The sequence below is a fragment of the Papilio xuthus genome, unplaced genomic scaffold, assembly GCF_000836235.2.
Source record: "Papilio xuthus unplaced genomic scaffold, Pxut_1.1 DF825946.1, whole genome shotgun sequence".
In the NCBI taxonomy this organism is placed as follows: Eukaryota; Metazoa; Arthropoda; class Insecta; order Lepidoptera; family Papilionidae; genus Papilio; species Papilio xuthus.
In genome coordinates this window covers 5,317,542-5,343,496 of record NW_013532703.1, presented here as the reverse complement: position 1 = coordinate 5,343,496, position 25,955 = coordinate 5,317,542, and the positions used below count along the sequence as shown (strand labels likewise).

At 34.7% G+C, this 25,955-nt stretch overlaps 1 protein-coding gene across 1 annotated transcript in view; it reads right to left on the bottom strand.

Moving 5' to 3' along the window:
• LOC106124533 (multidrug resistance protein homolog 49) overlaps positions 1-23,958 on the bottom strand; it is a 28,554-nt gene extending 4,596 nt beyond the window's left edge. The window contains exons 1-16 of the mRNA XM_013321289.1: positions 23,719-23,958; positions 5,483-5,676; positions 4,835-4,979; positions 4,422-4,522; positions 4,120-4,291; positions 3,825-3,949; positions 3,544-3,739; positions 3,233-3,457; positions 2,695-2,881; positions 2,406-2,548; positions 1,651-1,800; positions 1,351-1,409; positions 1,138-1,272; positions 734-855; positions 556-632; positions 243-431 (exon numbers count right to left, since the gene is read on the bottom strand). Coding sequence (XP_013176743.1) covers positions 243-431; positions 556-632; positions 734-855; positions 1,138-1,272; positions 1,351-1,409; positions 1,651-1,800; positions 2,406-2,548; positions 2,695-2,881; positions 3,233-3,457; positions 3,544-3,739; positions 3,825-3,949; positions 4,120-4,291; positions 4,422-4,522; positions 4,835-4,979; positions 5,483-5,676; positions 23,719-23,823 — 2,325 coding nt within the window. The 5' untranslated portion in view covers positions 23,824-23,958. The remainder of the gene's footprint in view (positions 1-242; positions 432-555; positions 633-733; positions 856-1,137; positions 1,273-1,350; positions 1,410-1,650; positions 1,801-2,405; positions 2,549-2,694; positions 2,882-3,232; positions 3,458-3,543; positions 3,740-3,824; positions 3,950-4,119; positions 4,292-4,421; positions 4,523-4,834; positions 4,980-5,482; positions 5,677-23,718) is intronic.
• Between the last annotated feature and the right edge of the window lie 1,997 nt (positions 23,959-25,955).

Sequence of the window (25,955 nt, the reverse complement as noted above, 5' to 3'; positions counted from 1 at the left end):
AGGGGACATAAACGTCGACATTTTAGTAAGGCTAGTGTTGTGACAGTATACCGACACAGTGTCAGATTTTCTGTTAGGAAGAAAGAAGTAGTCAAAACTTAAAAAAAAACCTTGATAAGTTTGGGCGTAAGTTGACATAAAAATGAAGAGAGTTTTTACATTAAATAGTTTTTTTTTTTATTTAAGTGGGTTTAGTATATATAGGAGTCATCTTATTGACATAATTCAGTCATGTTACTTACCCCGTATAATTTAGAGAATAGAAACGCGAACACCGGCATGGTGGCGCCAATAGCAAGTGAAGCCAGTCCACCGCCCAGCAGCAGCGGCCACTCAGCACCGTTCAACTTCAACAGCTGCCAGTTGGATACTGCAGGCTCTTTCTCCTGTTCGCTCTCGTCTCCTTCAAGCTCATCTTCTGTCTCTGTCTCCTATACCAAGAATTTCATTCGATTAGTCAAGTTGAAACCGGATTTTTTGATCACATCACTAATATTTGACAGCTGTCAAACTAAACCTTTTTCTTTAATGAAAATGGTAAAGCTATATACTTACAGGCGCCATGTCAAGTGCGGGTGGCGGTGTGGTGAGTCGCAAGCTACTTCGCATGAAACCCTCGCGAACCATTGATCCTGCGTCATAATTATTCAAATTAATGACTCGAAGATAATAAAATTCTGTAATAATTATTCAGATTTACATGAAGGAATCGGATAAACGTCGTAAAATTTACCTTTCCTACTCCTAATGGAACATATACTGCTATTCCTTCGCACGGGCTGCGGTCTACGCTCTACCACTACGTCGTCATCTTCACCTTCCGCCGTTGACTCTGCTAGAGCTTTCTCGATACTCCTAAAAATATATTACCATTTTAAATTAACATTACGGTACAAAACTGTTGATTTACTGAAAACTAATGGTCGCCCGCGACTCAGAACGCGCGGAATAAAAAAAAACAAAATTAGTAGTCTACGCGTTCTTCCAGACTATATTCTATATGTATGCTAAATTTAACATATACAGCCGTTCTCGAGATTCAGAGAAACATCCATCCATCCAAACATTCACATTTATAATATTAGTAAGATTTGAATATATATAAATATATAACAGCGCTATCTATTGGTTGCTCACCTGTGTGTGAGGTCGTCGTTGACCAGTCGCCAGTACGCGCCGCGCTTCGCCAGCAGCTCGTCGTGCGTGCCTTGCTCCAGCACAGCGCCCTGCTCCACGTACACTATGCGAGATGCATTCACTATTGTTGATAACCTATAAATAAGGTTAATATTGAGAAAAATGAATATTGAGTGTTAAAATTGGTATTATTTATATTTTTGATGACTTTACCTATGTGATACTACTAATGTTGTTCTGCCTACACTTGCAGCGTCAAGAGCGGCTTGCACCTAGAACAAAAACAATTGCATTCATTTGAAGGCAAACAAGCAATAGCTGTAGTTGGTCACTGTTGCGTAATTTGTAGAGACTTAACTCTTATTAAAGGCAAAAAGTTTAATTTGTTAATATTTTGAATACTAGAATGGCTTAGAATTGAATAGTATTTTCGTTTGTGATATAGTTGTAGGCGCTTAATTTTATGCATCAACTCCAGTAATTAAGATGCTCTGCGATATAAGAAGGTCTTACCAGTCTTTCCGCGGCTGGATCCAGTGCAGAGGTGGGTTCATCCAGCAGCAGTATGGCGGGACGGCGCAACAACGCACGTGCGATGGCAACGCGCTGTTTCTGCCCGCCCGATAGTTGCGCCCCGCGCTCGCCTAACACTGTGTCGTAGCCCTGAAATAGCAATGTATTATAGTAACTAATATTATGAGTTTGTTTGTTTAAGAGTGGTAGAACCCGCTTTAACATCTTCGCACGAATTGGCCAGGTTCGCCCGGTGAAATACCACCACCACACAGAAAACAGGCGTGAAGTGGAAGCAATTCCGCGTTTCGTCTGATGAGTGTGTGTCCCGGAGGCCTAATTTAGTCCTCTTTCCTTTCCCACCCTTTTCTTATAAGGAAAGGATGGGAAGTGGAAGTGGACTTTCCGGATGAGAGGATGCATGGAAAGGGAAAATATTTTCTTTCTGTGCATCCTCTCCTCCGTCGATTAAAGGTAGACAACGCATATGCAATTGCCTATGTCTATGGGCAACGGTCACTTCGCTATTTCAGCGATTTCAGGTGGCCGCTCGCTTGTTTGCCACCTTATGATATAAAAAAAAAAATATTAATTATGCTCTAATACTACTAAATGGGTTTGAAAAATTATTTCATTGTTGAAAAGCTACACATTCCTCGGATGCTTTAGACAAAGTCGCGAGAAACAGCTAGTTTATTTGAAATAATCATGTCCCTCCTGTCTCTATCATAGCTATACTAAAGTAATATACTAACATTAACCAGTTTGGTAATAAAGGTATGCGCGTGCGCAGTCTTAGCTGCAGCGATGAGGTCCGCTTCAGAGACGTTCTCCATGCCGAGTGTGATGTTGTCGCGAATGGTGCCGCTGAAGAGGACCGGCTCCTGTCCCACCACACCTACAGATAAACGCTTTGTTAATGCATAGTAAAACTTGAATGACCGCGGCAGTTAGATACGATCAAGTACACAAAGCAACGTAAAGCTAAACCAAACTAATATTATAAGGTGGCGAGAATCAACAACAATGGCAACATATACATACCAATACTACGTCTATAGTTATGTAGATGCAGATCATTGAGTGCGTGTCCATCGACAGTAACACTGCCGCTGTCAGGCTCGTAGGCGCGCTGCAGCAGCTGCAGCAGTGTCGACTTGCCGCATCCAGATCCCCCCACTAGCGCCACCGTCTCACCAGCCTTGATTCGCAGACTTAATCCACGTAATACCTGATTACAAATAAAATAAACTTTGAATTAAAAAAAAATATAGCACTCTGAATACAAAGTGGAAAGTTGACATGTACAAAGTGACTTCTATCACATATGTATCTCCTCTCCGCCAAATAGTGTTCCCTTTTCCTTTGTGTGTTTAAAAATATATATGCCTAGCCGTCACCCGCGACTTCGCAAGCGCGGAATTAAAACAAAAGTTAATGAGTAGCCTATGTGTTCTTCCTGATTATTTCCTACGTCTGTGGCAAATTTAATCAAGGTCCGTTGGTTTGTTCTAGAGATACGTTCAAACAAACATCCATCCATCCAAACATTGGCACTTATAATATTAATGAGATGGCATACCTTAACATCAGGCCGAGATGGATAGTTGAAGTACAGATTATCAAAGACAATATCTCCTTTAAAGCTATCAGGCTTGGTGCCGGAGTCCCGCAGCGCGTCCACCTTGGAGCGCCTCTCCAGCAGTCTGAACAACGACTTGGCTGCGCCGCGCGCTGCGGAGAACATCTCCAGATGTGGCTGACACATCGCGATGTTCTGCGCCGCCATGAACGTGCAGAATAACACCTAGAGGAATATATACATTATAGAAGCCAGACTAATAAAATTCAGACTTAAACCTGATCTAGAGATTTGTTAAAGTCAATACTTACAGTAACCATAACACCAGGATGGTACTCTCTCTCCGGTGGAGGTAGTGGCATGTCTCTAGCAACCAATGCTGCACCATACGCAAATACGACAGCGTTCAAGCTGTAGGTGAGCAGCCAGCCCACACCAGCGCCTGCGCCTGCCCACGCAACACGCTTGCGAGACGCAACCGACGCCTCTTGAAGGGCTTCTGAATATCTGTGAAATATGATGTATAGATAGAACTGTTCTACTAATCTGTACAATATACACGTAGAGGAAAGAGATAGTTATTTCTGTGTACCTTTCGACTTCTAAGTTTTCACCAGCGTATGCCCTGACGGTGCGCACAGCTGCCAGCGCCTGCCCCACCAGCCGGCCTGCAGCACCGTAACGCGACACTTCCTCGCCTGACCACCGAGTCTGGTTCTATATTACAAAAGTGTAATTTAATAGATGTGTCCGCTTCAAGGTATTTACAGTATGATCTTAAATGTACCTAAAATTTGTCATGAATTTTGCAATGTTTACGTAAAAATAACTTCATTGGAATTTCTTTGTTTTTTGGTAATGATGATGTGATATAGAGTATATAATACCTTAGCAACTATAGCAGCGAAAATAATAGCTATAGGCACGAGAGCCAGTGCAGCCAATGTCAACTGCCAGCCGTAAGCCAGCGCGAGAGCGCAGGATAAAGCCACAGTGCCAGCGAGGTAAGATATCATCGCGACTTGCTCGCCCACGCCCTGTCTCAGCTTCTCCGTCTCTCTGTAATAACAGCCTTTGGTTATTTACTTGTACTGTACTGCATACAGCATTTGATTTGGCACGTCAGAAATAAGAGTATTTTTCTGATCAACGTGCCAACTCACGTATACTATAAGTATAAAAGTCGTACTCGGTAAGTGAAGCAGCGAAGTTCATTGTGGTGTTGGTATCAAAGAAAGCGATCTCTTGACTCAACACCGACCGCAGCAGTTTCCAGCGAAGTCGTGCTATCTGCAAATATGAAACAAAATTAGTAAATAACACTAATCTATAGCAATAAGAATGTTATCGTCGCCTTTGTTTGACTGCAGTAAATCCTAATAATGTCTTTCTCACGGTTTTACCAAGACACTAACCGCGGGTTTCTGAAATCAAAATCTCTTTATAAAACATATCTTCTTTGTTTTTGACAAAACAGATACCAATATGTTTTAAAAGGATATTTGGTCTCAAAAACCCACCATTACGTTTTTGTTAAGGGTTGCTGTTAATTGTGTATAATACACATCGTAATAAGACAGAAAGGGTGATCAGTGTCATTACCATTCTAGCGGCAGCAAAGTTGCAAAGCGTGACAGCGAACGCAGCGGCGACGAGTTGTGCTATCATTATAGCCACACTGGCCCATGCGAACGCTATTGAGTCCTCAACCAACGCGTCCATGTGCGACGGACGATCTCCATTAGGCCTGTAAGAAAATACAAGACAGTTGTTACACTGGTAATATGCACCGAGTGCTTAAATTGAGAATGAAATGTAACTAGCGACCTTTAACTATCGATTTATACATAGACTTATATAATAGAAAACAAACATGATGTTTTTTGCTTTTGCTTGTGGTTTTGAGAAAAAGCGTTAGAGGTTCAAATTCATCGCCATTTCAATACCATCTTTCTTCTTTGCCTTGGACTTTAGTATAGTTCCCGCAATTCCGTCATATGATCTTTTTCTGTTCTTTATTTAGATACCCGCAAATCCGACCACGCAGAAATAAAAAAACTTAGTATGTAGCCTGTGTTTCAGACTACGTCTATGCCAAGTTTCATGGAGATCCATGCCACCTTTCTGGAGATGTCTTCTAATAAACATCCATCCAAATATACTTCAGCCATCTACCTAAACTTAAGCATTTATTGATTGCATTGCCAAGAAATTGTATTGTACACATTAGAAGATCTTAAAAAAACTTACAAATGCCGTCCACCGCCGAATAAATACATAATATGGGATGGAGCAGGTGATTCCTCAGCTCTATGGCGCTGTACGAAGAGGGCTGTGATCTCGCCATACGCCAACACGGCCAGTACCAAGCCTCCTGCACACAGCCAGCCCAGTACTGCTCCGCAGAGAGTAGCACATCGCTCACCCCATGTTGCATATCGCCACTGCAAACAAACATACATTTATAACTTAGCTTAGCTTCGATTTTAATTAATAAAGGGCGCTATCAGAATAAAAAAAACATAACTCTTTTCGTAACTTGTTCAAATAAATAGAATTTTACTTTAACGCTTATTTATTACATCCCTGACCGTGGGTTTCTAAGACCATATAAAACATATCGTCATCCGCGTCATTATCTTTGACAAAACAAACATAACAATATATTATAAATTGAGATTTTGTAAGAAACCCGTACTTTACTATTTATTCGCAGTTCATAAGTTAAGTAAACGACATTAAAAAAATCCCGTCATAAACAATAATCGTGAATATTTTTCCGCAAGTGTGTAATATTACGGAAATATATGTTTCTCAGTTGTCTCACCATGTGATTCAAGCTAGGCTGAGAGAGAGAGAGATATGTTTCTCGGTATTAGACATTCGTACGTCAAAGTACCGGTGGCAGGGGCAAGGATTCGCGGAAGCTGCTGCGGTCATTCCCACGCATTACTGACTCACAGACAGGTTTTATATTCGTTGCATAATATACTAAATCTATTTACATAATAAATTAAAAAAAAAACCCTCTAAACAATCGGAAAATTATAGCGATATGTGAAACAAGGAAAGAAGCTTGTGGGTTTTTTCCTTATATTATTGACAATTTATGTCAATTACGTGTTACTAATATGTATATTAGATGTAAATAACAGACTATCTATCGCCCGCAATTCCGTCTGAAAAAATTGGTAGTAGCCGATTCTCAGATCAACTAAATATGCATATGAAATTTCAAAAAAATCTGTCAAGCCGTTTTGAAAGAGTATGGTAACTAACATTGTGACACGAGGATTTTAAAGACGGACGGACAGAACCTTGACCATTTGTGAACTGAGAGAGTAGACATTTCACTATGTCTATGGTTCTGTAATAATTAATTTATTGTCATTTAGCTTGGGAAAAACAAACTGACATTTCTGCCAGACAAATAAACATGATATCTTATAGGGACGAAGTTTTTTGTTTACATCGGACGTTGAACTATAGAACATCTGTTCTCTTAAAACATTACTATTCAATATTTACGATGACTAAGTATTTTATTCCCTTGTTTGTTTATTTTAAAAGACAGTAGGTTTTGCGCACGATTTACAAACTTAATGGTTACGAGTTCCCTTCCATTACAACATATTTATATATGTTTGTTTGTCAACAAAAAATATTCGTAATTTCTATTTGACGTTATTCTGGCAACTCTCTCGCTTTTTTAGATTCATATAACACTCACATGCATGCTGTTTTCAGGTGCTTTTTAATAATACAACCCATCCTTAGTATGTCTTCTATATATTAATACTAGCTATCGCCTTCGAGTCCGTCCGCGCGGATTATTTCGCGGACGTTTCCAGACTATTTTCTACATCTATGCCAGATTTCAGTGAGATCCATGCAGCCGATCTGTAGATACCTTCAAACAAATATCCATCTATCCAACCAATTCGCATTTATAATATTAGAACGAAGTAATATATAAGTAAGATTTTGCGATATATGCTTGGTTTATATTATGACAGTACATTAGACGCTCAAAATCAAAGCTGGCATACAACTGGCATAATGTTAGCACTAACTGATGCCAGTGAGCCATAAAAATCCAAACCAGGCCAGTGCAGTCCAGTAGGACTACTGTAATGGCATAATCTAAACCGGGCATAACATTTGCTGTGGAAGTCCCCGACGAGATTGACATTCACTTTTGAATCGTAATTATTCGGAAAATATTTTTTCCTTAGTTCTTGACTCATTTTTTAATGATTAAATTTTTACAGTTTATTCTTTATTACAAGATTATTATACGTACATCTTTTACAATTTTTTTAAATCTACACAAGTTAAAACATTTACTCAGTTCTAGTGATGTTAATACAGTTTTTATCGTCCAAATTTATAAATGCGAATATTTAGATAGATGTTTGCTTGAAGGTATCTCCGGAACGGCTGCATGGATCTCGCTGAAATTTGGCAAAGGTATAGAACATGATCTTGAAGAACACATAGGCTAATTATTAAGTTTGTTTTTGATTCCGCGCGGACAGAGTCGCGTTCGACAACTATAACTACATAAAATTATACTGTTTTATCGAATACAGCTTCTAGACGTTTTGATTCGGAGTGTTTTAATTGGGTACAATGTCGTATTTTTCATTGTCCGTACGATGTTTTTGTAACAGGGGTCAAATGGCAATGCCGATAGTGGTAATATAACGTAAAGATTATAGCTAGGGTTGCCACTTTCAATTTTGAGACGAATTATTCAATTTTGTATGTGTAATTAGAGGGAGTTAGACATTGTCTTCTGGTCAGGGCGGTGTGAAATAAGACACCAGATGACTTTTTGACGACCTTTTTTTATATCATAAGGTGGCAAATGAGCAAGCGGCCACTTGTAATCGCTGACATAGCGAAGTGACCGTTGCCCATAGACATACGCAATTGCATATGCGTTGCCTACCTTTACTCGACGGAGGAGAGGATGTACAGGAAAATATTTTTCCTTTGCATGCATCCTCTCATCCGGAAAGTCCACGTCCTCTTCCCATCCTTTCCTTATGAGAAAAAAGGTGGGAAGGGAAAGAGGACTAAATTAGGCAGCTGGGACAAAATAGTTAGGTTTTGCAAGTGTCTGGTCATCGTTTTTTCTGTCGCTTGGTTTAGTTTCATCGTTTATTGGCAACCCTAACTACAGCTTGTTGAAATAATAAAAATATTTATGAATTCCCCTCTGAGGACGTCGTCGACTAATTAAAGTGCCATTTTTAATTATAATTCCTAGAACCCGGAGTGTTTCGTTCATTATCTTTGTTTGAACAAACTTATTAAATTAATTAAACAATAAGTTACGATTGGTTGACGCTGTTATTGTTTCATTCGGTCAATTCATTTCCTCACCTTGTCCGTAAAGAATTAATATCCGTAAAATAAATAAAAGATTCTTATCTTTTTTTTTTCAAATTGTAGTGGTTGGTGTAGTGGTTATATTCGGTAATAGAGATGGCATCCCACTGTTTTAAAACATCTAAATTTATCTAGATATAAATACTAGAAATTAACTCAATTTTGTCATTAACAAAGATGTAAAAAAGACATTTTCGTGGATCATATATTCATTGTGTTGAATGGAGTAAATTTTATAGTTATGTTTTAGTCGAATATTGTGTATATTATGTATAGCGTTATCGAAATTATATACGTAAAACGTTAACAATTATTTTATTTCTTACTAGCAGTTGCCCGCGAATTCGTCAACGCAGAATTAATAAATAAGTGGCCTATATCGCCTCGTGAATCAGTCTACCGCTACCTATTCTATCAGCTACCTTTCCGTCAAGTTTCTTCAAAATCCATCCACCCGTTCCTAAGATTATCCATAACATATGCAGCGTTGTCTAGACAGACATAAAGACAGAAATTTTAAACATTTAAACAATTTGCCGTTATCTCCAACGCAAATATATCTCGTGTACGATATTTTTTCTTCAATATAACATACAGACACTCCAATTTTATTTATATGTGTAGATTTATTAAATTAAAACATATGAGAATCATAACATTCATGTTAATTAGGTTAATTATCGTTGTTAACGAAGTTTTAATGTTTTTTTATAAAACAGCTGTAGTTTTTTTCCCAGAGGCAGACCCAAAACGAGATGGAAAGATGTAGTACTGAAAGACATGAGTGAGTGCCAAGTTTCAGAAGATGTCATGGACAGAGCGAAGTGGAAGAGACGGATTGTGACCTGACCCCACCATGTGCGATGCAAGCTAGGCAGAGAGAGAGAGAGAGAGAGAGAGAGAGAGCTGTAGTTGTGTCGTCAGAGAGTTTATAAAAATAAAAGAAACGTCGGTGAATACTTTCCATTTGTTATTGTAATATTGTCAGACATGTGTGAAATTTTCATGTGAATCTCACTAACAACATATAAACATAAGAAAGTACAATGAAATTTTATTACTGCAATGCAATGAATACATTTAATTACTACAATTGAGGAATAAAAGATTAGCGTGGTTTGGACATGTTATGCGGAGGGATGATGATATAAGCAAAAAAGTAATCAGAATGGCTACAGAGGTAGAGGAAGACCAAAAAAAGTATAGAATGACTGTGTGAAAGACGATGCGTAGGAAGGAGGTAGATTCGGATATGACGTCTGATAGAGATGTATGGAGGAGTAGTATATACTTCGCCGACCCTCAATAGGGATCAGGGCAGGTTGATGATGATGATGATTACAATGAAACATTCGAGTCTTTCAAAGTTTGTGAAAATTTAGGTGCAACATAGCTGTCGTTCGCGACACCGTCCGCGCGAAATTAAAAAAAAATAGTAGCCTTTGTGTTTTTCCAGAGTGTTTTTTTACATCTATGCTAAATTACAGCCAGATTCATGGAGCCGTTGTGGAGATACTTTCTAACAAACATCCATCCTAGGCATTCGCATTTATAAATTAGTAAGATTAGCAATGTTACTAAAGAATACTATTTTCATTAAAGATATTGTAAGAAAAATTTACGTACTTATGTACGTTTTTAAGTACTACCAAGTGTGTTGTTGGTTTCTGAGACAAAAATCCTGCATAAAACATATTTTTATCACTGTTTTGTCAAAGATAATGAAAGGGATGACGATAGGCTTTATACATAGATTATGGTATCAAAAACCAACTATAAACAATCCAGGGCAAAATACGAAACAAAAGAGAAACTTACAGTACGTACTGGAACAAGTTGTTGGGGTCTGGGGAAAAAGGGAACAGGTTCGGGAGAGGGGGTACAAGGAACAGGTCAGAGGGAGAGGATGGGGAAACCCGTTGTTTTAAATTACTAAGCGCGAGTCTTGCGATATATTTTTAATTCTGCTTCGAATATATCATTATGTTTTTATGTTTTATCTTCCTTGACCAGATTTAAGTGTCGGCAATTTAATGTATAATTTCGTTGTCCCCATTACATGAAACTTGTTTACAAAAAACAGTTTTTTCGCTTACGTGTCATTATATATTACATTACGACGGAATATAACATGATTAAATTATAAAGATATAGTTTTTTTAAATTAAACATAGCATAAGAATATCACCAATCCCACTGCAATATATTACTTTTAAACAATCATTTTAAGTTCTGTTTCGTTTTTAATCATAGAAACAGATGAATCATTCTTTCATACAAACCATTCAAAGCGTCGATAGCCTAATGGTTAAGATTACGGATTTCCGATCACGTGATCGAGGGTTCGAATCCGCCATTCGACTATCGTAAACCATGTCCTAATACAAGCATAGAGTTTAGTTGAAAAGGTACAAGAAATAATTAGTAAATGAACCAAAATCTGCTAATCTGACAAATAATATAATTGCGAAAGTATAGATGGATGGATGGATAGATGGATGTTTGTTAAAAGGTATCTCCAGTACCAGGATGGATCTCGATGAAATTTGGCAAACATATAGAACATAGTCTGGATGAACACATAGGCTACTATTTTTTTTTTATTTCGCGCGGACGGAGTCGTGAGTGACAGCTATTATTTAATTTAAAAAAAACCATTCATCATTCTATACCTGTCAATTTGACAGTAAAGTTTCTCAGGTAAACAGGAAGCAAAAAATCAGCTTATGCAGAATGAAGTCTTACCTTTTTCAGTATGATCTTTGAGCACAAAGGTTTATTGTTAAAACATTTCTTTCTCCAATCTGCATGAACTTTGATATTATTTAACTTTTATTATGTATTGTTTACCGTAAACATGAAGTTTTTATGCGTTAACTTGGAAAATTGTTCATCGTTGTTATTCATTCACGTTACGTTTTTCATTTCCCCAATGTGAGTAATCTTTTGACACGTAAATTGTTTTTTTTTTAATATGACTGAGCTGAATATTGCTTTGATTTTGAATTAATTTTGAGGTTATAAATGCTGGTTCCTTTGTCTGATTCCTTTAACTTATAAAAACATTCAATATTTTTTTATCATACTTGTTAAAAATCTAATTTATAAGCTTAGTCATAGTAAATTTGCTCTGATTCTAAATTTTTTTTCTTTGAAAAAAAAACAACGAATAATTAATTTTACATCTTACTAATCTTATTATACTTCTTACTAATATTATAAATGCGAATGTTTAGATGGATGGATGTTTGTTTGAAGGTATCTCCGGAACGGCTGATCGGATCTATCTGAAATTTGGCATAGATGTAGAACATAATCTGGAAGAACGCATAGGCTACTTATTAAGTTTCATTAATTCCTCGCGGACGGAGTCGCGGCCGACAGCTTGTATTATAATGTAAGAATCATTTTTAATTCGACTTTTCATCTTTTTTAAAACATTATTTGGTTGTTATAAAACTTACAGTTAGTTAACTGAAGTGATAAAACGGTATATTATTTTTGTGTAAAAACCCGCCGTTATTTATCTGTACTTTGACAACGACCCGGTGACCATACGCATTGGCAACATCTGTATCTGACGGGATTCCCCGACCGGCGAAGTGAATCTTACTGTTTTCCTATATGCGCTGAATCATTAATTATATATTTATTTATATACTTATAACCTGTGAGAACAAAAGTGAAAGTAAAATATTGTATGTACGAAACGTACCCGGTATATAAACAAGCAAAAAGTTCACAATCGATTTTTTTTTCTTTAAAAGCCTTTCATACGGTGTCCATAAAACATCTGGTCGAAGTTATAACAAAATATTAAAATCACAAACTTTGGCAGAATCATTGTTTTTTTCTTTTTAATTTTAAAAAGTCATATTTACAATCAGCCAGGGTTATCTTTTTGAGAGAAATAAATTGACGCGACGGATATGACAATAATATACGCGAATTTAAAAAAAAAGAAAAAAAACACAGACGAATTGAAAACCTCCTCCTTTTTGAAGTCGGCTAAAAATAAAATAACACAAAACATAATTACGTGAACGCATTATGACGTTTAGCTGGTGCAAGTTATTGACATTGCGATGGGAACCGGGTTCTGTGAGTCAATGGCCTATTACACAGACCCAGATGGACATTAACACAAGTATTTATCATAATAAATATTTAAGATAGTAAAAAGTAATAAAATTGATAACTAGCTGATGCCCGCGCAAAATAAAAAAAACTTAATTAGTAGTGTTTTCTTCCATGTTCTACATGTCTTCCAGCGAGATTCATGCAGCCGTTCTGGAGATATACTGTAACAAACATCCATCCATGCATACATCCAAATATTCTCATTTATATAATAATATTTAGTAAAATAACAATAATATGTAAACGGTGTCATATAAGTGTTGAATGTAATTTATAACCAAAACCGGACGTCAGACAATGCAAATGTAAAAGTAAACGGTTTTTATTTCTTGTACGTGTCCCGAATTAAATCGCAAGTCATTTGTCAAAGATTATGCGGATATAACAGTCCTAGTGCAGATTTATGCCTTTTTTTTAATTTTATGACCTGGTAACATAGACCTTTAGGTCATATCTTATTTGGAAGATTTATGCCTTTCTAAAACTGCACAAAGATAATTTATCATCATAATTTTTGATTTTTGTTTAATTTAACGAAATGTTATATAAATTTTATTATTTAACTACGACTACGAAAAGTTTAAATAATCAATGTCATGTCAAATGATGTCATTGTCTAAGTAATTTAAAAAAAAAAACGATATATTATTAATCAAGAAACTTATTAACTGAATCTGTGATCCTTAGTAGTTTATAAACGCATACAATTATTGATTATTAATAACACAGATTACTAGCTAACGCTCGCGACTCTGTCTGCGCGAAATTAAGAAAAAAAACTGGTCAAGTGCGAGTCAGACTCGCGCCCCGAGGGTTCCGAACAAACCTGTAGGTAGAGCCAGGAGACGGAGATAAGATACTATTTATTCATTTTTTGTCGAATTTATGCCGTGAAGAGCTGATTTTTATTCTATTTACTTTATATTATAAATGCGAATGTTTAGATGGATGTGATGTGGATGGATCGATGGGTGTTTGAAGTAACTATGTTTTCTTCCTTTTACATCAATGCCCTATTTCAGTGAGATCCATGCAGCCATTCTAGTAATCCTTCCAATAATCATCCATACCTCCAAACATTCTCATTTCTAATATTAGTAAGACTTCAGCACGTGTCGCCAGGTCGATGCCGCCGTCACCTTTGTATATAACAACAATATCCCTTAACAAAACGTTTTCCTTCGCGGACCTTTAACCGGTTTATAAAACAGCTTATTTGAATGAAGTATTGTAACCAGTTCTAACTGGTTTTCCTTATACAATCGCGTAATTTACAAAGATTCAGAGACCCTATGTCTTTCCTCTTCAATTTACGTGTTCGATTCTATCTCATTGGGGATCAAATAGTTTTTTTTTAAATCTTATTAACAGTTCTTAGAGAATATGAATTTAATTCAAAACTTTGGTCACCAATGTCAACATTATAATTATTCTACTTCTAAGGTAATTCCCCCGACTCCATATAGGCTTTGCTTATTTATTACTTAACTGTCGCCCACGACTCCTTCCACGCGAAATTAAAAAAAAAACTTAGTAGCCTATGTGTTCTTCCAGACTATGTTCTACATCTGTGCCAAATATCATCAAGATCCATTGAGCCGTTCCGGAGATACCTTTAAACAAACATCCATCCATCCATCTAAACATTCGTATTTATGATATTAGTAAGATTTAAAAACAATATGTTGTTTTTTAATAAGGAGTGTTATTATGAATCAACTTTTATTCCATTTCGGAACACGTGTGTTTTATATCTGATATTTACAGAACATGTTTTGATAGCAAATTAACACATTTTTTTCCTACAGTGCAACGCACGTGCTAAGAATATAATATAAAAATGTCTGACTAATAAACAGATCATTTATCTATAGTATATAAGCTGTCACCCGCGACTTCGTCCGCGCGGGATTAAAAATAGATGTTGGCCGATTCTCAGACCTACTCAATATGCTAACAAAATTTCATGAGAATCGGTCAAGCCGTTTCGGAGGAGTATGGGAACGAAAATTGTGACACAAGAATTTTATATATCTGACTAATGAAAAGATCTATGGTAGATTGTCATTTATTGAAATGAAATGAAAGATTTCAATGGAGCACCATTAGCATAGCAAAATGCTAAAGGGTATTAGTACTACTAATATCGATCCATGCAACAAACTGGACCACACATGTCTGGGAAGTCCGAGTCACCAACGCGGGCTTCGTTACTTGTATGCGTGTCCCATAAATATTCCTATACTGGCTGCCGCCTGCGACTCTGTGCGGGCGTAATAAAAAACTTAATTAGTAGCCTATGTGTTCTTCCAGACTACGTTGTATATTTATGTCAAATTTCAGCGAGATCCGTTAGTCTGATGAACTACTGATCGTCTTCGTTTCTTAGTAATTGAATTATTTATATATTTACCTGTATGTCGGAACTCTAAATATACTAACGTATTATGTGTGGGATATTGCAAGCTACATATTTACAAAGAGGAAAATGTGTCATATTAGAAATCAATACCACGCTTGTAATTGTAAACCCGTAACGACTACGTCAGTGATGGATGAACGCACATCTTACATTGTTAAAGCTTGCTACACACGTTCGGTTTTAACTACATAGTTTTATAAGTATCGGAATGACCGTCGGTGGCTCATGGGTCACTTGACATGCAATCTGGAGGTCATGTGTTCGTATCCCGCCATGTACTAATGTGTTTTTTGTTTTACATGTACATATCTGCGAAGAGATTCACATATGTATGAAGTCAATCAAACCGTACTGGGACGTGGTGTCAACCCTCAATCAGTGAAGGCTCCGAGCACTTGAGCGGGGACATGTAGTGAGCTGGTGATGATGATGATGATGACGTTTCTATGGTGTGTAGCCGACTTAATAATATGACATATTGTGTACTTTGACTAATCTTGTTCCTTAACATATTAGTTTAAGTAATAGCTTCATACACGTATTATTCCATTTAAACCAGTTATGTATGTAAAGTTGAATAGTTAAATTCGCTTCACACTTAAGATCAAATGTTTTACGTCTACAGAAAACAATCACCATAAGGGCTATAATTTGGCAAATTTGTATACTGTTTTGACAGATTTTATGCCTAATTGCATATACCTGCAAATAATGACATAGAAATGGGTTATACTGTGCATAAATGTACTTTTTCTGCAGCTAATCAAACGATTTTGTACTTTAAATCAAGAACGATAAAGTGTTTATACGTAAATACACTTTAAACTCTTTGTGTTGATCTCCTTTCATAATAGTCAAGAATAACTAATTAAAACACTGCATTTGATTATTTCGTCCTTCAAGACTAATTAATTTGATGATGGCAACTATCTGTGTGTTTACACAGTAACATATTTATGTCTAAACGAGCTATCGCACGCAACACATTCCGCGCGGAATTAAAAAAAAAACTTAATTAGCCTATGTGTTCTTCCAGACTATGTTTTACATGTGTGCCAAATTTCATCAAAATCCATTGAGCTGTTCCGGAGATACATTCAAACATTCTAGATCCATCCATCCATCCATCTAAACATTCGTGTAAAATTAAGCATTTATTTCTTATCTCTTCTAATTGCTATAATGTCATATATTTGACAACCAATATTAGAAGCATTCATGAGAGGACAATAAAGTGATATAGAAAGATATAGAGCTATTTTATTTATATTTAAGGTTTAATTGTCGATTAAAGATTGAAATATATATCTATTTCGTTATGTATTATATACAATTGAAAGAAATCCTATGCAAATAGTTAAAGCGAAGCAATATAATTTCAATCTATTGTGACTAAAGTGATTTTATAACTGAGTAATTATTTCCCAGGTAAAATGACAAATACAATATGACGTAATGCATTTGTGGTCAAAATTCTATGTGTCAATGGAAAGTTTTTTTTATTACGCTTTTTAATAAGCAAAGAAATTCTTGCAGGTTTTAGCAATGTACACAATAAATTAGCGCTCTAAATCTTTTTAAGTCTTTAAACTGTAAATTAAAAAATAAGATTTATGAGCATTTATAATCTATGTATAATCTTTTATTATTTATAATCTATGAAAGTTGTGTTTACCCAGAGAAAGTCGAGTGTCAGCGTCGGGATTCCCCATGTGGGGGAAACAAGATTCATCGACTAATATCATTCATTTTATGTTAGTAAACTGGAACAAATTTAAACATTTAACATTTTGTTCCGTAGAATAAAATTTTTTTACATTAAATTGCCGTGAAATGGCTGAATGACGCATTTAAAACTTCCTTACTGCCCAACTCGGCCTATCTAATATTATAAATGCGAATGTTTACATGGATGGATAGTAAATGTGTTGTAAAAAAATAGCTCTATAACATAGATTCGTTTAAAATAGCTATTCAATGGATGGCCCATTATGTGGTATTCTAGATTAGTATTATTATGATATCATAGTTGTGGTTTATAACAAAGATAAAATAAATATAAATGGTAACACTATTTTATGTAATCGAAACATATTGTGGCCATATTCTTTCTTTAAAAAGAAAGGACTAACTCATCTTTTATATGGACGTCGATACTCCACGGCAAAACAAGAGAAAATCAAGAAACCTATTTTGTTTTTCAGTCCTCATTTATAAGAAACTAACTATCGTCCGCGACTCCGTTCGCGCGGCATTAATTACGACTTAACAAAGATATGTGTGAAGTCAACCAACCCGCACTTGTCCAGCATGGTTGATTATCGCCTAGTCACCCCTATTAGGGTAGGCTCCGAGCACCTCGGTGGAGACGTATATCAAGATGATGAAAAGGCTATGTTTTTTTCCAGACTATGTTCTACATCTGTGCAAAATTTTATCAAGATCTGTTGAACTGTTCCGGAGATATCTACAAACAAACATCCATCTATCCATTCTCATTTATAATATTAGTATGATCTATACATTTGTCTTACTAATATTATAAATATATAAATATATTAATAAATAAACTTGTTTCTTAGGCTTATCAAGATAACCAGTTAATTTAAACAATAAATACATTTAAAATCATTCTTATTATTTAATATTAATATATACAACGCTTATATATAGCTTACGCCTACATATATTAAAACACAACAACTATACAACGCCGTAATTCTGTGGGGTAAACAGAGATGATGTTATTTGCAATCTTACCATACCTTTCATATCATCCAAATCCATACATCTGTTTATACATGATCGTATGTTTTAACTACATTTTGGATATAGTTTATTCAGCGTAATGGTTGCCTTTTATCAAATCTCTCGTTCCTTTGTTTTTCACATTTAAATATGTAGTTACATGGTATGAGATATGTTTACGGCAATATACCAAGAAACCCAAGGGTCTGTTCAGATAGAAGGGATGGTGATTCAAGATTTCTTATTAAGAGTCTAGAAGAGTGCAAAGTTATAAAAAGATGTGCAAAGTAAAAATAAATCTTATTTCAAGTCTATAAAGGTTAATTTTGTTTGCGACGAAAAATTTGTTCTGCTCTTCGTCCAGGTCTATTGAACGTACCCTTTTGTGTGAACGGACCCTTAGACCGGTTTTTCATCACGATATAATCAAGTGATAGGAATTTCCCCGCTCACGTGATTTTTAAAAGCACAAACGAAACAAATAACATCTCATACACGGTTAAGGACATATAAACATACAAATGATTCTTACTAACATCATGAATGCGAATGTTTGGATGGATGGATGTTTGTTTGAAGGTATCTCCAGAACGACTGAACAGATCTCGATGAAATTTGGCATACATATAGAAATTAGTTTACAAAAACACATAGACTAATTATGTTTTCTTTTAATATCGCACGGACGGAGTGTAAACTATTTTAAACTTGATGCGAACAAAGTCGCAGACGACTGCTACTAAAAGTCAATACACATCAAAACAAGTCCTACGCAACTAATTGCAGGTAAAGCGATGGAAAATAATTGCTAAAACTTATTAACAATTCTAGAATATTTCTATATTGCCCACGTGTATACGTTTTACTTTATTATAGGAAAAATCAACGGAAGTTGTTAGATTTATTTATGGGTATAAATGCACTATTAACTTTGATAAATAATAATTAACTGTCGCACTCGACACCATGCGCGTGGAACTAAAAAACTTTATTAGTAGTCTACGTGTTCTGTGTTCTACATCTATGCCAAATTTCAGCAAGATCCATGCAGACGTTCTAGAGATACTATTAAACAAACATCCATCCATCTAAACATTCACATTTATAATATTAATAGGATTAGTAGAATATCTTTGTTTACCGAAAAATCATTCATCATCATCAGCTCACTATACGTCCCCACCGTGGGGCTCGGAGCCTACCCTAAGTTAAGGGTGATTAGGCCATATTTAACCACGCTGGCCAAGTGGTTGACTTCACACATATCTTTGAATTTCTTCTCAGATATGTGCAGGTTGCATACATATGTAAATCGGAAATCGAAAAACACATTGGTACATGGCGGGATTCGAACGCAGGACCTGCAGATTGCAAGTCAAGTGCTTGACCCTTGAGCAACCGATACTCTAAAAAATCATAACAAAATGTTTATTGTAATATTTTTTTATTTAACAATCTATTTCGCAATAACCAAATATGTTATAATATTATACATATACTTAAATCGTATAAAAAATTACATAAACTAAGAAACACGTAACTCAGAACAACTTTTATTACGATAACATTGATAATATTTTAATTTAGTTGTTGAATTAATGGTAAATAACCTCTGAATGTCCGTCGATCGGCCAAGTTCAAGGCACTGATCTGATGCAACCGCGACACTACGCACTTCGCATACCAATATACAATGTTATCCAAAATTTATAGCAGCTTGCTAACACGACTCGTTGCGCTGAATACAATTATATTAACATGTTTTAATTCGAACTAATGCCGAAATTAAGTAAACAAACGTTATATATACATGATGGCCATAAACATATTTCCTTTTTCCGTTAGTTTGTGAAAATTGACAGATAATAGGAAGTTTTAAATTAAATGAAGTTAATTTCGTATAGTTGTGTGAAATTGAATAGTGTTTTATGTTTTATTCAATACATGATATTTAGTATAATGTAAAATTTGTCGGCGTTAAGAATGGTGCGTAAAGGAATGCGTAGCGCGGCAAATTCTTGAGCACACTTTTCTCAACTGACAGTGCACCTGTGCAGATATGCAACTAAGCGCGAGCCACCATAAAGATTGAATCGTATAATACTTCATCAACTTTTTTATTAACACGATAATAACTAGTTTTGATCACACATTAGATTATATTTCCGTAATCGCAAGTAATTATAACTTCATTGAATCTGCAAAAAATGTGCTATGTATCTTGATTGAAAACAGAAATCACTAGGTTTATAGCTACTAAAAATATCTGGCTGTATGAGAATGAATATGAGAAGGAAATTAATAAAAAAGAACAGAACAACAATAAAACATCATAACCTATATAAAAAAATCCCGGAGTTCCGTAAAACAAAAATCAATTTTAAACTGACAAGCAAAGTTATAAATTGAAAAAGTAATATAAATCTCCATTCAATATGAAATTCATGAATTTTGTAAGATATTAGGCATCTTGAAAGGTCATCGTCAGTTCGGCCGACTGATCTATTTTCGTCAAGCAATATTTAGACATTTCACGCGCGCTGCGATCCGGTTTGCGCGTGACGTCATGACGGGATGGGATTTTTTGTTAGAAAATTGAAAAAGAGAACGTTCACTGAAGGACGCTTACGTTTACCTCCAGAACTAAACCCATACATATAGAGAGAGATTTTGACACTAAAAAAAATTGACAAGGTGTTAAGACATGCAGATATGGTTCGTCATTTCTTCTAAAATACTCTTTGTAAGCGACAAATTAAAATCTCGACAATGCTAAATTCATTTACAGGTTAGGTTTTAGACATATAATTATAGTGTGTTTATGGTATCTTAGCATCAATTTCAATAGTGATATCGATTTTTTTAAAGTGGCAACCCTAAGCGAGGAGTCGTAAGTCACCGTCGCAAATGCAGTGGTGCGCAACAATTAAAACATATTTATCGTGCACGCAAGTCATTGTGATTATTCTACAAGTTGTTAATAATACAACATACTAAGTGCTTAAGTAACAAAGTACGCATCCCAGAAAAAGATAATACCAGAGAAATTTAAGTTTATTCGCTTTCTGTTGCTTCGTATATTCTTCATACATATCTTTAGAAACCTATGAGAAAGTCTTTGTAAAGTATCAATACAACGCTCTCATTTTCTTCCTGTAATTGACACAGCTGATCTAAATATGCTTAAAATAAAAAAAAGAACTTACAGACGAATGACAGACGATAACCTCCTTTTTGAAGTCGGTTAGGCTAAAATGGAGTAGATTTTCTAAGTCTCGTTGAATGCGTCCTAACTAGTACTTAATTCGATATTGTTTTATGTTGCGTTTTATATAGTAATTAAAAATCAATAAATTCATATGACGCATATCGTTGTGCTGGATTTTCACGGGTAATTAATAGATTATTATTTAGTAATTGATGGACAAATTAGTATTCTTAATCTGAAAGATGTCGCATGCATCAACGGAAGTGGTGCTACGTGAGTGGCGGTTTTTCTGGTTTTGTTTTACGTCATAAAACACGTGATATCAATTTTTTTAATCTATTCCCATCTGTTTTTTAAATAAAAACTAGTATCACATCACTCTAGGTTTTAGATGTTTGTGAGTTTAATGTACGACCAGGAATTTGTTTGCGTTTTGGTTTTTTAGAAAAAATGTTTACATTTTCTGATTTTCTATTTTCAAAAAAAGGAATTTTATTTTTTATAGTATTCGAATTTGAACTATAAATAACTAAGGTTTTATAGTTTTTTTACCATAACTTTTTTTGAAACTGTGATTGACCGATCGATCAACTTTTTGTTATTACTACTTTCAATTGTATTTGATATTTATATAAATGCAGGAAGGCTATCAAGTATTATTTTTTGTTGTTCCAAAAATGAAGACTTGAACTGTTCATAAAATATTTTTTGTTTTATATCATAAGGTGGCAAACGAGCGAGCGGCCACCTGAAATAGCGTAGTGACCGTTGGACATAGACATACGCAATTGCATATGCGTTGCCTACCTTTAATCGACGAAGGAGAGGATGCACAGAAAGAAAACATTTCGATGCATCCTCTCATCCGGAAAGTCCTCTTCCACTTCCCATCCTTTCCTTATAAGAAAAAGGGCAGAAGGGAAAGAGGACTAAATTAGGCCTCCGGGACGCACTCTCATCAGACGAAACGCGGAATAGCTTCCACTTGACGCGTGTCTTCTGTGTGGTCGTGGTATTTCACCGAACGAGCCGGGCCAATTCGTGCGAAGATGTTAAAGCGAGCTCTACTACTGTTAAATTGTTAACTTAATCTATCAATTAATAAATGTTAAGAATATTTAGTATATTTAAAATCAAGGTCATCATGAATGACATCGCTTAATTGACCTATAATTGCTCAAAAATTTAATAAAAAATTAACAGCAAAAACATTCACGAAAACATAAAAAAGCATCCAATAACTTTTTATTAATACTTTAAGACAATTTTATATGCATTTTTTTGGCAATTGGATAAAAACAAATGTAAAAATAATGCGTAACTGCTGCAAATTTTAAACAATAGATATATTACGCATCAAATTTTATTTAAATGTTTTTCAATCATTTGAAAAGAGAACACTGTTATTTTGAAAGAAAGTATGCGTTCAAATATCATGTACCCGTTTTGCAAAGAATTTGAAACGGGTATAAGAAATATCAAAGAAAACATGAAGTTTGCTTTTTTGATCGTATAAGAGCGATCTCGAACGTTAACCTTTGTATGGAAATTGAAAGCTAAATTATACACGCGTTATCATAATTTATTTGTGCATAGTGATTTTAAGTGGTTAATAAATTAATCAATAGGTTAATTGTAAGATTATTCTTTATGTTTATCTTAATTCCTAATACAGGAAATGGATTTATCTTAATTTTATTTTTGTTGTATCCATTTTATTTGCAAAAAATCCCAAATATGAGAGACTTAGACTATTGCCTACGAATTAGTCTAAATAAATTACTTATTAAACATCTGTTATTGTAAAGAAATGACATATATTTTTAACTTGTAAGTTTGACAATTTTTCTGTAAGTGAAACACCGCGGAATTAATATAGAATAAATGTAAGAATATCGATGTATATTAATAATTATAATAATGACGGATCGACAAGGAAAATACGAAGGGTTATTATACTCTTTGTAAATTATTGTCTTCAAAATACATGTGTTCATGCTTCATTATGGTGGAAAAAGATAAATACTAAATCAAAACAATTTAATACATAGATACTGAATTATTTTACTGGTTCAGAAACATCTCATAAACAATTTTGTTCACAAGACTTTTACCTAATAAAAAAACTTTCGTAAACAAAATAATGAAGTTACGCCTTTTATTCAACGGCACTTACCAACATTATAACTTTACGAAAATATTTGTCCGAACTCAAAACAGTGAAATATTACTAACAAAAGCTTTGGTTAACCACATGTTTGGTTGACCGTTGATATGTGTGGCTTGTTTCCGATACCAACAATGCGATATTCTATTCATATAGCATATAAATATTATTTTGCAGTTATTTTTACAGCGATAAAACGTTCTAACCTCACACTTTTGTAGAGTTTAAAAAGTAAACAGTAATTTAGAAATAATATTTGACTTTGCTAGCTTTGTAAATTTTAAAATGCCATGAAAGCTGTATTTATGTTTAAAAAGATGACTCCAAAAAGGTTTTAATTCAAACGAAAATGGTCATAAATATTTCTAACGTTTTAAAATTTGAATAATTTAAAAGGGACTCACCAGTCCGAAGAACCCGATTGTAACGTCCTGTTTCCTTTTGATAGGTGTTCCCATATCGTAGAATTCGCCGGTTTGGCTCACGAATCTTTTACTTTGACCTTTCATCACTGTTATAAGAAAATTATCGTATGTTTATTTCAAATTTATTCGCGTCGCACGCTTCTCACCCTGAGTCGACGTGCGTATACGCGTACATTCAGGGCGCGCGTCGGATCGCCACTGACCGTTGTTTGGTCGCGGCCTGCACGATAAAAGTCGTGAAATACTCACCGGGCGCGGGAAACCCCTTCGAAGCTTTAACGGTTTTCCTGCAGCGAAAATATAAAATCTCATTTGATATTCCTTCAGCTTTCTGTCTACAAATACGTATATGTTAGTTATCTTGACGTAATATAACGTGTTATTTTTAATGTGGTTATTTTAAAATTTCTTCGCTTTGTCGAATTTCTTTCCAGTTTTTAAGTTACTTAAAAAACTGTTGGTTATTTGCTACATTAAATATTTAACTATTGTTAATAAGCATGAGAAATGGAGAAAGACATTATTGTACTTTTTAAAAAACTGTCTTTTTTCGCAGCGGTATTTGTTAGTTTTTCAGTTTTAAAATAGTTGTGGTTATCGACTAGTCTATCTTTTAACTTATTATTTATTAACTTAATAATAATAACCATAATTACATAAATAAAGAACCATAAATCTGTATAATTTAATCAATGGGTGGGTACTAGCAGTTCCAAGAAACCTTTGTCTTTTAGACTTCGTTGTCCCTCTTTTATATTACGTGAATCCCATAATACCTTTTGAGTAACTTTCCTTAAAATTAACCAGTTTTGTTTATAAATCTTATTTGACTTGTGCTATCATATCTTAAAACATATTAAGATTCTTTTACTGGCCACGATTGAAAAGATTTGATACAAATGTACTTTTGACTTGTCTTAATAAATATTTTTTATTTAAAAAGGACTGTCACGTACTACAATTTTTTTCTGTTTAACTTTATCTTTTCCATTCTGATGGTTAATCAAGGTATATATTTATTGCAAAGTTATTATAGCTATTAAGAATTGCTTAAAAATCTAAATTTTCCTTGTTATTTTTCTAACTAATTTAAATATTTCCGAGACTATCTTGAGTACTAAGATAATAATGAGAAATGATAATTTTAACTTTTAATCATAATAATTGGACAGCAGTTACGCCATCTTGTGACAAAACCACGCCCGATTGTTCGCTTCCTATTTTAAAACAATAGTATCGTGACACCGCCCGTAAATTGATTCCTCTATTAAATTAAAACAATTTTGCATTTCTCTAGGAACAACCTTTCTATCTTTCAAATACTAGGAATTCAAATTACATCACTGACTTAGTTACTGTATCTAATTCATAATAAATAAAATTAAAATCACACCATTCTATAATTTAGATTAGCCTGAAATGAGACGGCTTCATGGGAAACTAGCTATCACCCGCGACTGCGTTCGCGCGGAATTAAAAAATAACACTAAATAACCTATGTGTTCCTCCAGACTACTACATGTGTGACAAGTTTGATCAAAATCGGTTCAGCCGTACCGGAGATACCTTCAAGCAAACCATCCATCCATCTAAACTTTCGCATTTATAACATTAGTAAGATTAATTTAATTAAAATGTAAGAAATACTTTACACAATTTGGTGATGATTTTGGAAGGCACAAATGCTAAGTTTACATTTAGATGACGTCATAACATTAATATGTCTATGACGTCATCTAACATTTTATTCCTAAAAGCAAAATACCCAATCATTTTTTTGTTCGTTAAATACGTCATACGATATGTAACAAGACTACTTAGTAATACGTTATTTAAGTTGAAGTTAATATATAAATATTTTAATTAGACGTTTGGTTTTAGAGCACCATTTGCATAATATCTTAAATAAGGAACCTATTAACGCATTACTTATTGTTGTTTTAAATGTAAATTTTATCACCTTCGAATGTTATTTGTTATTTTATCTTAATTAATAAACCAACAATAGTTCGGACTTTGCTCGTCAAGGGAAAATCAAAATATACAAACAGTATCGCCGGGTTAACGGACATTAATTTTTGACAGATGTGAGGTTGTTGTAGATTTACGATTTTCCGGTTTTTTTTTTATTTTTGTTACGCAAACATTGATAAGGAATAACTTATACGTACGTTTTAACAGTGGTAGAGCCCGCTTTAACATCTTCGCACGAATCG